This window comes from Rhinichthys klamathensis, unplaced genomic scaffold, assembly GCF_029890125.1.
Source record: "Rhinichthys klamathensis goyatoka isolate OS25496 unplaced genomic scaffold, OSU_Roscu_1.1 h1tg000065l_1, whole genome shotgun sequence".
Classification (NCBI taxonomy): Eukaryota; Metazoa; Chordata; class Actinopteri; order Cypriniformes; family Leuciscidae; genus Rhinichthys; species Rhinichthys klamathensis.
Genome location: NW_026606608.1, coordinates 712,986 through 727,157, shown reverse-complemented (window position 1 = coordinate 727,157; position 14,172 = coordinate 712,986). Strand labels below are relative to the sequence as shown.

The 14,172-nt window shown below is 43.8% G+C and overlaps 2 protein-coding genes across 2 annotated transcripts in view; both read right to left on the bottom strand.

The window, feature by feature from the left end:
* Positions 1-625: 625 nt before the first annotated feature.
* Positions 626-13,827, bottom strand: axin2 (axin 2 (conductin, axil)). The gene is made up of 10 exons (XM_056249960.1): positions 12,998-13,827; positions 10,080-10,220; positions 7,661-7,763; positions 6,137-6,277; positions 5,309-5,784; positions 5,034-5,201; positions 4,045-4,257; positions 3,856-3,936; positions 3,015-3,182; positions 626-785 (listed from the first exon to the last, which is right to left on the bottom strand). Exons 1-10 carry the CDS (start codon positions 13,825-13,827, stop codon positions 659-661), a joined length of 2,448 nt encoding a protein of 815 aa, XP_056105935.1. The 3' UTR covers positions 626-658.
* The window catches only part of cep112 (centrosomal protein 112), a 240,510-nt gene continuing 240,164 nt past the window's right edge, over positions 13,827-14,172 (bottom strand). Inside the window, exon 26 of the mRNA XM_056249958.1 lies at positions 13,827-13,914. Coding sequence (XP_056105933.1) covers positions 13,896-13,914 — 19 coding nt within the window. The 3' untranslated portion in view covers positions 13,827-13,895. The remainder of the gene's footprint in view (positions 13,915-14,172) is intronic.

Here is a 14,172-nt window from a genome sequence, read left to right as displayed (position 1 = left end):
CAACAACTATTAACTGGGCGTTAAAGGTAGAAATTTCCACCCAATCAGCAGAGAGGTTTGGAGAGGGTTCGTTCTCATTGGCAAGAGGACACAATTCCTGGTACAAGTCTTTTGAGTTAAGGTGACGTGACTCTAGACATCCGTCCATGCATGTATAACATTGGAAAGATCTCCCAATCAAATAAGCAGCTTGTCCATCATCTGAACACAGGTATGAGGGGAATGACAGTTTAATAAATAGCAATAAAGTCTTTAACTTGTGACAGAAGCATATTATAACTTTGTGTACATATGAGCACCTCTGTATTACACATGCACACATTCTCGCATTCAACACATGTATACACATTTATAATTATCACAAATGCTGGTCAGCAGTTCATAGTAAGGTAACACACCAATGTTGGCATGTTGTAGTCCAAACAAGCAAGTGGTTTGACTGCATCTTCATTGGTCATAGTTTTCCCAAAGCAAAGGAACGATTTCTCACGATGCATTGCTGGTTCAGATCCCTCTGTACTTCATAGGCTAGTATTCCTTCAATAGCTTGGTACGCCAAACGTCTAAACTTCTTAAGCTTCATAAAAACGTCTATTTTCTGCTCTTCGAGTTAAGTCTTGAGTGCTGGGTAAGTCCACATGTGGGCTGTCGTGTTCATCTAGTCCATTCTCTCCACTTTGCCGAGGATTTTGCCCTCATACATGGGCAGAACTGTGCAGTCGTCCCAGACCTCCTCAAACACAGCGCCGCATTCAAACTCATCACTGGCCTTCTTGAAGTAGTACCTGAAACAGAGAACATGTACGATCAACAAACTGCTGATGGCATTCAAAAACATGTAGATCTATAGGTCAAAGGGCATTCTTCCATTCCAGAAAACAACAAACGTCTGTGTTTCAAGCCTATGGACCAATTCATGTTGACTTTAAATATCCGGTAACACTTTATTTTGATGGTCCCTTTTGAACATTCGTTTGACCATAAGCAACTTTATGTCAACTAACTCTCATTAGAGTATTAGTAGACTCTCTGCTAACTCTTTATTGTGATGATCCTCCAACAGACATTATACTGACTTTGCAAGTACATGTGAACTTATTCTAACCCTACCAGTCGACTAATACTCTACTAACACTCAAATGAGAGTTAGTAGACATGTAGGTGTGACGCTACTTATAGTCAACAGAATGTGTTAAAGGGACCATCAAACTAAAGTGAAACCAAATATCCGTATCAGACACTTATGCGATCCTGCATTGCACTCCACTATTTGGGGGACAAAGAGTTGCTTTAGCCTAAATTAGAGGGTCTGTTAAACAGCACCACCAATCTACCATCAGGCTTCTTGTGTCTAATTGGGAGCTCTGTGAGCAAATGACGGGGATCTTTCACAAGGGTTGACATTTCTGGGTGCCGAGGAGTCTACACTAACTTTTTTCATTACCACATTGTGATGGGGACGAGTCTGAGCTTAATCTAGTGTTTGACCTTGATGGATAGCCTCTTTGCCTCATTTCTATTGTCCGATTTGTCCCTTTCCCTCCACCTCTGATGCACTAATGATCTCCACCTCCTCCAGAAGAAAGAGAAAACAGTGGGAGGGGAGGGAGTGGTGAGGTTTGCCTCAGTAATTGGCTTTGTAATGGAAAATGCCCCCTCTTACTAAATTGCGCTGCGGTGCATGCTAGGTTTTTACAAGCAAACACCACCAAGTCATAGAAACAGTTCACATAAAACACACACACAGGAATAACTATGAATCAAAACAACAAGCAACGAGAACAAAGTTTCTTTTCTTCTTTCAATATGTCGGAAACGATCCATTGTTTTCCCACTGCCCAAGCTTAACTTCATAAATGAGGGACAAACTAGAATACTTGCAACATGGCACATAATTACATCCTTATTTCTGGAGAATAAGCTAAATCCTCCTCCGCAAAATCTTCAAAAGGGCAGCATGGCTCTTATTTGTTTGAAAAAAAAAGAGAGAGGGAGAAGAAGAAAGAAAAAGAGAAAGAAGTCTTTCCATTGGAGCATGTTTTATATGGCAAGATTTTCTCTTCGCAACATCTGGCACCAATATCGTCTGGCAACTCTGGCAGTACTGTTCTTTGTTGAATTTCTGCCATGTTGAAATGACCCGACTCCACACATTTTCTGCGATTAAAACCTTCAGCTTTGAATTCCCTTTTCCTTGAAAATGTGCATGGTCAGAGAAGGGTCCTTAACATTGGGAATTTTTCAATATTCATATAGAATACAGGCCTCAGACAAACTATTTTATACAGAGTTGATAAACTAGGGTCATCTAGATGGATAACCCTGCAACCGCATGTTCAACATGGCGCATTAAAGCTTTTGGTCAAAGGGGATTTAAAAGCTATAACCAGCGTAGTTACCAGCAAAAGTTCCTCAATTGTTCCGGTGTGCTTAAATGGGCTTTTATGGAGACAACATGCACAAGGAAAACCATTGGCGGCCATCCGACAATACCCCCATTCAAATAAAAAAGGGCAAAACAAAGAGAGCCTTTGATATAAATGAGAAGTAATCATTAAAAAAATAATAGTCTTATGTAAACACACACAAATGTATGAGAGCAACATAGCTTGATACAATTGTTGAAAAATGTGTGCGAGTCTTTGTGCATCAAATGAAAGGCCTGGGCTTCAAAGAGCTGCTTATTAAATGTGCCTTAAGATGAAATCAATACCAGATGTGACCAAACGGCTACAGTTAAAATTCCCTCATTCTTTCTTTCTCTGTGCAACCACCCCTCTCTCTTTCCTGTCGTCTTAACTCCATACTTGCTGCTAATGTGAATGTTTACAGTAAACATCGTAGTCTTGCAGAGACCCAACACAACCAGTGTTAAAACACATCAACAAATACCTTGCAAGAATATTTTTTGGGGTCAGCCAATTGCAAAACTAATATACAACGTCTTCAGCAGCCTTAATATCAACAACCACCAAACATAATTTCTCTAGTTGGAAATGGAATTGGGAGTATACCTGTAGTTGCCTTTTTTCCGTAGTTGTTCCTTGAAGTGTCCAAGTGTGAGGCTGTGTGTTTTCATCATTCTGCGGTACGGGATTTCCTCACCGCAAAAGAAGTACGTGACCACTGTCTCTGAGCCCAAACTACTGTGGCAACCTGACATCTTCTTGGGATCTTTCGGCCTGTAAAGACAAACAGAGATGAAAACAATTGTAAAGATAAATCACAGGAGAGTAAAATGTTAGCTAGGCCTTTAAGATCAGAACAAGGTGGTGTTTGCCAAGGCAAGAATCACTGTTACTATTGCTCATGTAGGATTAATGACTTGAACTCTAAACCCTAATCATCAAACTTCAAGATTGTTTTAAATATTAGTTCATGACTAGGTTAATATTTGTCTAGGTTAAGCACACTAAAAAAAAACAGAACAATGTTTTAGTCAATAGTTTTCGCAATAGTTGATTCAAATGCAGTACTTTGGGTTTAACAAAGTGATGCTGTCAGAGTTGGATAAAGAGAATGATGGCCAATATTAGACAGATCAATAATGCCCTACATTGGCCCCTTTCCCCACATCGTAGTGCTACATCAGAAAGTGCATCCCAGCCTTAGACTGTGACAGAAGGTCAGCCAATTAAAAATGAAAAAGGGTTTTGCCATCAGGTGGCCAAAGCACTTTAAATACTAGCCAGGCCCAGAAACCAAGAGGAAGACCAACCAGATGTTTTTGAAAGAGGGGAAGACTAATGGCTGCAAAACATTTTAAGGACTGTCGCGCTGCATGCATGAGTGTGTCATTCATCATTGAACAATGAATTATAGTGTGCAGGAGGATGACAATTAGGAGATACGTACTCATCCGTTTGAAGCACTGAACTGCCATTTTGAACAGGCACTGGGTGACTCTTGTCTCTCTGAAGGCTTGATGTTGAATGCCTGTAAAGTGGAACCCATATAATCAATATTAACATCAATCAAGAGTTTTTAGAAAGAAATTGCATACAAAGTGTTAAAAAAAAGAAAAGAAAAGACTGGATCTCATACCTCTGTTTAGAGGGTTTGGAAACTTCCTCCAGGCGTCTACGGGCCTCTTCCAGCTGTGCGAGGGTGTTGGGAGGGGGTAGAGGAGGCATGGCAGGGTCCTGAACGAAGGGGTGTGCGGGCTGATGGGCACGGAGATGCCCGCTGCTTCCACCACCTCCCCAGGTGTGTGTGCGTGGGGAATCCAAACAGTGCAACTTCTTTACATTTTGAGTGCTGCAACAATAGACAATTTCACCGTGTAAGTAAATGGCACAAAGACGAGCAGAGGCCAGATGGTAAACCTTTATCTTCAAAATTATTGCTCAATACAGTAACGAAAAAAGAGAATGCTTCTCCCTAGGGGTGTAACAATATATCGTGTCACAATATATATTGCAATAGAAAAATGCAACAATATGTATCGTGGATAGTTCACCCAAAATAACATTTCTGTGTGATGAAAAAAACAATCATGTTTTCAGAGTTTTAGTGTCAGAACTACAATAAACTGCTATATATAATGTTGAATAATGCAATGGGGGAATATTTGTGGGTCCTGATAATGCCAAATATCTGATGTTACCAGTAAAAAGTGGCCTCCATTATTTTGAATATATTCAGTCATTGACAGAGTTCAAGCATATTTGTCTAAAATAATTCTGTATTTTCAGTTTCAGAATCAGGAATATGTTGGTGTCACCATTGTCCTGTGCTTTGGGTTTCCAGCACCAAGTCCAAGCCTATTCATTTACACCCCCAATGTAATATCAAATTGAGCATTTTAATCAACAGTTTATTTTTTGTTAACCTTTTACCAAATGTCTTGGAGTATCGCAATAATATCGTATCGTGTACGGTGTTTATCGAGTTCAGTATCGTGATATGTACGGACATGATGGTATCGTTACACCCCTATTACTCCCTTATCCCAACTAAACATTGGTAGTAGTAAAGGCGCATGCATAAGAAAAAACTTACAACACAGACATGACAATAGTTGCAAGACAGACCTGTGGGGCTTGTGCTTGGTCTGTCGGTCGCTCTCCAGGATCCACTGCCAAACGTTTTGAGAGCGGTCTGTACTGTCAGCTGGCAACTGAAGGAGACTGTTCTCCAACCCTTCCGTGTTCACCTCCTCTCCAGATTTACACAAACGCTTGGATAAAGAGCTGCAATGCCTAGCAGCAAGAAAAGAAAAGAAGTTGAAAAGCAAGTTCTATCTATTGACACCAGGACGCCACAATTAAAAAGAAAACGTATGTAAAGAAAAAAAGTTGTAGTATACCCCAAGGCCACTTCTGCAGGCTTGCCACACTGGTCTCGGCCCAGACTCCGACTGCGAATGTATGGGGCAGAACAGCAATCTGAAGACCCATGGCACAGGCACTGCACCCGCTGGGTCGCCTCCGCCTCGATCTGCTCCTTGCTTTTGGGCCCAGCGTGGTGATGGATGTAGTGGTGATGGATGTGCTTGGTTGACTGTCTGGAGATGAAGGCCTTGGCTGGCACGTGTCCATTCACAGAGCCAGACTGCGATCTGGTGCTGGGACCTCCCCGAGGGAGTGGGCGCTGTTCAGGAGAGCGGGAGCGTGGGGAATGCCGAAGCATTCCTGGAGACTGACAGCCAGGAGTCTTGAGGACTCGGGAAAGGTGCTCGTCCAGGATGGCCTGGGGGTCCTCCTCGTAAGAGCCAGGAGGGAGCAAAGGCAGAGAGTGGGATGCACTGCTTCCAGACACCTCAGATTCATCCCGCTCCTCCTCCTACAAGCGCACACAGAAACACGATTTTAAAAAGAAATACTTGCACACAGCCATTTAGGGGAACTGTTTAAGGCAGTGGTCTCAAACTCAATTCTTGGAGGGCCACAGCTCTGCACGGTTTAGCTCCAACCAGCTCCAACTCACACCTGCAAGGAAGTTTCTAGTAATCCTGAAGACATTGATTAGCTAGATCAGGTGTGTTTGCTTAGGGTTGGAGCAAAACTGTGAAGAGCTGTGGTCCTCCAGGAATTGAGTTTGAGACTACTGGTTTAAGGAAACAGAACTCAACTCTTTAACTGTTTAACTATTTTACATCGTGACAACATTTCCAGAGAATTGCAGCTATACAAACCTCCTGAATCTGTTGAAGTCTCTCCTCCAGGGAGCTCATGGTTTCCTGTTCCCGCTTCAGACGCTCCAGTCTGGCTATCAACTGTGCTGCAAATGCTGCTGGCTCCACGGGAGTCATCTCCTTAGGTGGCCGCCGCGTCCTCTGCACAACCAGAGAGAGAGAGATACAGATTAGCAAGAAGACCAGACAGGACAGGAGGGGTTGATTTCTACAGCTGCCCTCCCTGCATAAGTCCACTGCCCATCCAATGCACACACAAACACAGACACATGCCCCACACCACTGGCATGGGCCGCTGCCGGCATGAGCAGTTGGTCACGCTCTAAGGAGCCTCGGCTTGTTCCCTCTGTAGTGCAACCAAGCCATCAGCCCGGCCTGTGAAGTGAGGCAGCTTCAAAGAGCCCTCGTCAAATATCAAACGCTCACCAGGGGCGGCAGGGACACTGGCTTTACATCTAGCAATAAAAGTCACATATCGACAGGGGGAAAAAGGAGGGAGGCAAAGAAAAAAGGAAAGAGAGGGGGATTAAAAGAAGAGAAAGTAAGATGGTGAGATGTGTGCCGCCACTAGAGGAGTCAAGCGGTGGGAGATCAGAAGCGCCGAGGTAATTTATTCCCCCCCAACGACAGCGGGCACCTTTGAGCTACAGTAGCCACATTATCCTCCTTCCCCATGTGTGTGCATCTCACACAAGGATTTTCAATCACTTTCTTATTATTTTTATTATTATTTCGCGCCCTGCCTTTCTTGATTTGGCTTCCTCTTTCCATCTCTTTGTGGAGATGAAGGGAAAGACGAAAGAGAGAAGAAAGGAAGACGAGTTGCTGGTGAGACTTGCAGCAGCTCTAGGCCCCTGCTGCCTAAAAGTAACATCCCGGGAGAGGCAGCCAGTCAGCACCAAATCAGAAGGGAAATATTACAAGATAGAAAAAAAGGGAGGGAAGGAACGAGAGAGAGACAACACAGAAAGTGGGAAGTTTTTCCAACACAGAGCTTGAAATTGCATGTATGGGAGTACAAGTGCACAAAGAGTGACCAAAGTGACGGGGACGAGGAAAAAAGAAACAAAAAGGAGAGTAAGAAAGGATGAGGAGGCATGGGGAGGGCGGATACGGGTTTGTTTGACTTGATTAACAAGTTGTCTTTCCAAACCCTCTCTCCAAACACAAATTGACCCTCTCTTTTTTCTGCTTTGAGGGAGACGGGGAGGAAACGAGGGAGAGGGGGATGGAGGGTGCTTTTGGAGGACTAAAAAGGGTGCAGCTCAGTTGGAAGTTGTCACTTCCCTTGAAGTCAGCCCCATTCATCCGCTGATCAAAGCGCTCTCAGAGAGAGACAGTTGATTTTGGTGCCTCAGGATAAAACAGACTCATTTAGTGCGGCATGGCAGTTTATTAAGAGTCATTATCCGAGAAAGAGCACAACAACACAAACGGTCCACAACCGTGAGAGGGTAATGCTTTTTAATTGGGGGTGATGTTGGAGTTGTGTGTGTAGTTCAGAAGAATGGCAAGGACACTTACAGGGAACGGAGGTAGAGACACTTGGCCGTTCATCCTCATGTTGCGCTGCATCTCTCGCTGTATTTGTTTTTTACTTCCCAGCTTGTAAGGAGGGATGGCATCTCTATCAGGACACATAGAGAACGATGAAGGTTATTCACTGCCCATACTCACACACAAACATACACATGCTGCACAAACATCTTTAGCACCAATAGAGTGTTTCAAAGGAACTCAAATACAAACAGATCAACACTTAATATGTTGTGGAAATAATGGCCCAGAAAACAGTGCACTCTCACCCTGTGCAAACTCTTCCCCACCACAGACGCCCGGGGTCACGATCAAACCCGAAAGGCAGCAAAACAAATGTTGCTACTAATGCCAACGCACAATCAAGCACAGCTACCGACATCTATATGACGTTACCAATAACAATATAAAAAGACGTCTCGTGTTTCCATAAACACTCCTAATCCATCTAATCCATGGCAGAATGTTCCTAAACCTCCACCTCTTCAATCTTGCCCTTTCTTGCCTCTAAATCCAGACATCTTTCTCATCCTTCTCTCTGCTTTTTTTTCCTCTTTTTTTTTTAAAGCCAGGCCAGTTTCCTTTGCTCTGTTCTGACTCTGAAGTGTATGACCTAGCCCAAATGCAGTTTCCAGCACGTCTTTGAAAGCTCACAGTCATGCGCATAAAGCCGTCGCTCCAATCTTCATTTGGCAAGCGCTCGGCAGTCAGCCTCTGATCTTGCGCACATCAAAAGGCTGGTTTGTAAGATAAGGTAATGTTTGAAGTCGGCGCAGCGGCATTCCCTAGCGTCCAAGTAAATCCATAAATAAGATATAAGCAAAATTTCCCCCACTTCTCCTCCCCTCCCTCGCTCCCTCCCTCCCTTTATCTGGAATTCAGATTCTGATTTAACGCTGTGCCTTTTAACTAAAAAAAAAACGCAGCTATTCCAATCAAATCAGCCTCCAAATAAAGAACACAGAGGCTGTTTTTCCCACCGCGTATGCTACTTCAAAGTGGCACAAATAAAAACAAAAATGCAATGAAATGCAATGGCCAAAAATGGGTAAAATCATTGGACAGGAGCATGTAGATAAAACAAAATTCTGTAAAAATTGTTTTCAGAACAAGTAAATGTTAAATAAACTTTTTTTTCCCCCTGACTCATTTAAATTAATGTTGTAACCTTTTAAGTACTATACTGCAGTTTCTACTATACGTCAAATGGGAGATGATTTGAGTTCAGTATGAGGACGAGTCACCCAAAAAAGCTGTTGCACATTTAGTTTAAAAAAAGTGCTGAATGGTTGCCCCTATCAAAATATTAATCTTTGGTTCAATCAGCCCACTGTCCACAGACACTTTCTCTGTTCGGAGCTTTGGGGTGTCACAGGCTGGCTGTGCTTTATGGGAATCTCCTATTCACTTGTGCAAGTAATTTTCAAAGCAGCCAGCCACCCTCTTATCCCTCTAAGCTCCCGGGGCCTAACAATGGGCTGAAAGCGATTCAGTTAAGCCTTTCATCCAGCATGCACTTTATTTCTCACTCTCTGCACTTAGCTATGCACTCGCACAATTGCCTCTGCCGCAAACACAGAGGGGGGGAGGGCTGCTTTCAGGCTGAGGTGGGGTTGAATGGGTGGCGTACGTGAGCGTCTGGGGGATGGGGGTCCCAAACACCCTAATCCCAGGTGACCTGCTCTTGTGCTCCAGAAATGGCTAACCTCTCAAAGGCCTAGCTGACACTGAATCCCTCCGTTCCAGCCGCGGTGGGCTCATACCAAACCTCCCTGCGAGTTGAGATTCCTTTAATTTACTGCCAAAGCACCTCGATGAGTGTCTTATAGTCCACATGGCGAGTTACCCCCCATCCCTCCCTTTTTTCCTGGGACAATGGCAAAACCAATAAATAATGACTGTCTTTGGTGACTATGTTGTGCAAAGTCTGAAAAGAAAGCCCTTGAAGATCAAAGCTATATAGGAAAAGAACATGAGCAAAAAAGGAGGACAAACTAGCCAGTATCATTTCCTGTTGAAGAATTTGCAAACACTAGCTTTAATTAACGGATAGAGGAAGCACATTATCTCCATCTACACTTGGGTCCACTCCAAGCCCCTCCAGACTCCAGCAATGCATTAAAAACATCTCATAAACACATTTAAATGTCAATGTATCACCTGAATGTGTACCATCTCATTACCATGACTAAACGACTAGCCTAAATACTTAAACCCAATGTCTGCTAACAGCTAGAGAGAGAAGTTAGTCTTTGACCACAGGCTGAAGATACACTGTACTATGAATCTGTCGATCTAATTTTTAGGCATCATTCAAATTTGTCTATGATAATCAACAGTGCTATCTAGGTAGGCAGCTTTTTTCTTATTTTCTTATTACTTTGGTATGAGACATGTACACACTTACACACTACTGTCTGCCATAGACATAGAGTCATCTGTCAGGGCATCACTGGAGACCTCACTGTCATTGGCACTGGTGGCAGGGGCAAAACTATAACCGGACGTAACACGATAGTGGTTTCCAGGGTCATTGCGTCTGTAGGACCTACAGGGACAGAAAAATATTTTGGTTTTTAGTTGAAAGGATGGTGTAGTTGTTAAACTCAAGGCTGGTAACTGGAAGGTTGCTTGGTTAATTCATGAATTCACAGCTGAGCAAGACACTTATCCTCAGGTTACTCGGAAGGGACTGAACCTATAAGGTTCAAAAGTGTATCGCTTTCCGAAATGTGTTCAGCTGCACTCTCAGCCTTGCCACAAAGGGAACTACAGCGGCTAATAGCGTAAAACTGACAGTTTTCTTTTTCAGGAAAACTACTGTCATGGCAGAGCAACAGTTTGAAGGGGAACTTAGCTAGCTATAAACAGCTTGACTAACTTTGCCACCTTAAAAAAAGGTGACGCATCCTGTTAATGGGACAGACATCTGAAGGTAACCTGTTTGCCATCTCCACAACTGAGGCTTGTTACCACCATAGTAAAGCAAGAAAGTATGTTAAGTACTTGCATAGACTATGATTCTGGCCTTAACTATGTGGATTAAAACATCAGTTACATAAATAAATAAAAAGAAAAATGTTACGATATCATCCAAATATTAGTTTTGCCATTTAGAGCAAAAAAAAAAAAAAAAAACATTGCAAAAACGCTTCCACCATGGCCTCCCTTATGTTTGTGAAACCGGTCCAGCTATTTTTACTAGTCTTTTTTCTTGGTGGGGGGGGGGGGAGGGAGGGGGGGGACTCAAGCTCAGTTTGTCTTTTCTCTTCTCTTCCCTTTCATCTCTCTTGCCCCACCTCCCCCCTGGGGCAGCCCGGTGAGGGCTGATCAGGGGGAAAGTTAAGTGAGCAGCACATCTGTGTGAATTGCCAATGCCACTTCCCCTCAGTGGAGCATATCTGGGGCCTTTTGTCTGGGCCAGGCACCCCGTTCCTCACTTTACCTCCCCCTTCCAAACTTTCCCGTTTCATGTCATTCCTTCTCTTGTGCTGTTTCCTCTGCTAGGGCACCTCCTCCACATACCCACCCCTCCCAATCTCTCTCTCTCTCGCTCTCCATACCCCTCTCTCCTGCTGTGACACATTCCTGCTCCACTGGAATAGGAGGAGGAGGAGGAGGTAGAGAACCTGAGTCGGACCAAGAGAGTGAGAGAGAGGGAAATAAAGAACATGAGAGAGCGGAAAGAAAGAAGAGAAGAAGGGGGAAGGAGGGCCTCCTCTTTATGAGAATGCCTACTGCCAGCAGCGCTGTGAGGGGAGACCCAGCAGGACTATAGCCTACGGCCCCAACTCAAACCTGACCTTTGGAAGCTCTCGCTCAGAGTCAGGTATTTAGCACAGCTGGGTTCACATTCTTCCCTCGCTCACCCCCTCATTCATGCTTTCTTTCATGAGGTGCCTCGCCCCCCTCTGTCCTTCTTTTCCGCTCACTCAAAAAGTGTGCTTATTCTCCATCCGTCGGGGTTTTTTTCCTAGATAAAAGTGCGAAGAGAGGCAGTTGAAAATCAGAGGAGAACGGTGGTAAATAAGAAACGGAGGAGATGAAGGCCACGGTCTCTGTGACTCACAGAGGAGCCGCTGCTGCGTGTTGTTTTGTGAATAACTCGATTCAGAAACACAGAAAGAGAGAGAGAGAGAGAGAGAAATAAGTTCCACATGCTTCAGATGAACAAAAAAGTGCCCCGAGAGAGAGGAAAAACAGACTGCTCAAGGAGCATTCTTCAAAAAGAAATCAGGGAATAACATCAAAAAAAGAGAGAGACTTTGCTTACTCTCGTCTAGTTCTTAATCATCTCCTACATAAACAACCAGACAAAGATAAGCAGAGATGAAAGGTTCTGTCACCTTCTTCAAGATCACCCTCCCAATGGGCTGTCTTTGAGACAGATAAACATTTGTCTGGCACCACACCTTGATGGGTCACCTCATTTACAACCTCAAGTGCTGTGACAGGTATTCATTCATCAAACCAGATTTCCCCTGGTGTTTGGTTAAACCCAGACTATATACGTCTTTGAACAACCAAACCAACAGCTCGTCAAGACATCTAAAGGTGTCAAACACACATTACATAGTATAATAACTGAGACTATTTCAATCAAAATAAGCTAAATCTTGTGAGTTAGGTACTTTTTTTTTTGTTAATAAAGCAAATACAACAGTTTTATTTTTGAAGCGGTGACATTTTTTGGTGTGTGCCACTTGTTTTATCTATTTGACGGCTGAAACCAATTTTGCATTGTGAACTAGCCTTGATCCTTGAAGATGATCCTCTAACGGCGGAAGAATTTCAAAGCAGAGGAAACTGTGTGGAGCCAGCAGAGGGCCTGGTGCAAGACAATATTTACATGAAAGGAAGAGCTGCTCTATTGATGTTTTTTTTCCCTTCTCTCTCTCTCTGCGTAATGCAAGCCAGGTGAGAGCAAACCGCTCCAAACTTGCAAGAAAGGGCCTCTCATGTTTAAAGCAAGAATTCAGTGCAATAGCTACATGAAACAGTATAATACGCTTAAAACTCATTACCAATTTATTAGTTTGTCATTAACCTGATCAATGTATCCAAAGCGACTGGCATTACACTCACAGAGAGAGAATTTATCCTTCTGGAGTAACCTAAGAGTTAGTGTTGCTCAAGGACAGTGATAGCTCATGGATCAAACAATCTTTGTGATGTTTCAACCCACAACAGTTACACCACTGGGTCTTTAATCACTAGGCTGCGTGATACACGAAGCAGTACCAAGCATGTAGCAGTAGCAACTTTGCAGGATTATGAATTTTTAGTGGTATCATATAGGGAAAAAGAGATTTTTTGACGCCTTACCTGTAGCTTTTCTCTAATGCTTCCGCTGCAAGAAGGGAAGGTGGTGACCGTAACGCTTTGGCAGACAGACCCACTACAGTGGCCAAAGCTTTGGCTTTAAAGTCATTACAACTCCATTCTTCCTCTTCGTTTAGAGTCGGCATCGGCAAGTATCCGCACACCAGTTTTAGGCCTCCTAGTCCATTGGGATTCACATGACTTGGGTTCTCGCATCCGGTCCTGACGTACTCAAGGTATATGTCTGAGGTCAGGAACATCTGATAGGCATTCTCCTCCATAGCCGTCTGGATCTCCAATTGAGCCTGATCAAACATCGCGGAGTCAATCTGCTGACGCTTAATATTATCCCTAATAAAGGTCTTAGTGGCAGGTTTAAGCTGCTTGGCCACAACGCTGTTGTTCTCAATATACCGCTTGTAAATGGCTTTGGCAACTCTGTGCGTTTTGGTATCCTTGAGGTCCATTTGCCTGAAACCATTGCAGGCGAACCAAAAATCTAAAGTGTCCTCACATTTCTCACGTTCAAGATATGCCCGGAAAAGTTGAGCACCGTCCTGGTCCCCAAGAAGGAAGTGCAAAGATTTGGTCCACCGGGCAAGAGGGGAGTCCGGTGATGCACTGCCCTCCGGTTCCCCAAGTCCATCCTCATCCCTCCTGGTTGTTGAACAGCGAGGATCAGCCATAATGGTTTTCACAGGATCCTTCGGTCTCATCATGGCCAGTTTGCTGGGATGGTGGCATGTCGTCTCACCCTCTTCCCCTGGGACCGGTGGACGTGGGTCATCTTCTCTGAAGCTAGTGACCATAGGATCTGTTAGTGTCCTATTCATGGCTCTTGCAGCTCCAGCAGCAAAGCCTTCAGTGTGAAGCTCAGCTGTAATCTCCTCTCTCTCTTAAATCAGCAGGGGAGCTTCTCTCTGAAACACAAAGTATTGATCTCATCAAAACCAGATCCGCCCCAAAACTTCAAAAGAGTCACTTCAGACACACATATCTACATTGTGCGCACTTGCGGTGTACAATCGGCTTCGTCGAATGCAATCAAAGCGACCTGGTTTAAATTCAATGCAGGCAAGATATGAGATATTTATAACTTTAAAAAAAATTAGATCATATCAAATATTTTCGTACCGGGTTACATTCCTTTTTTTTTTTCTTCTTCTTGCATTTAAGCC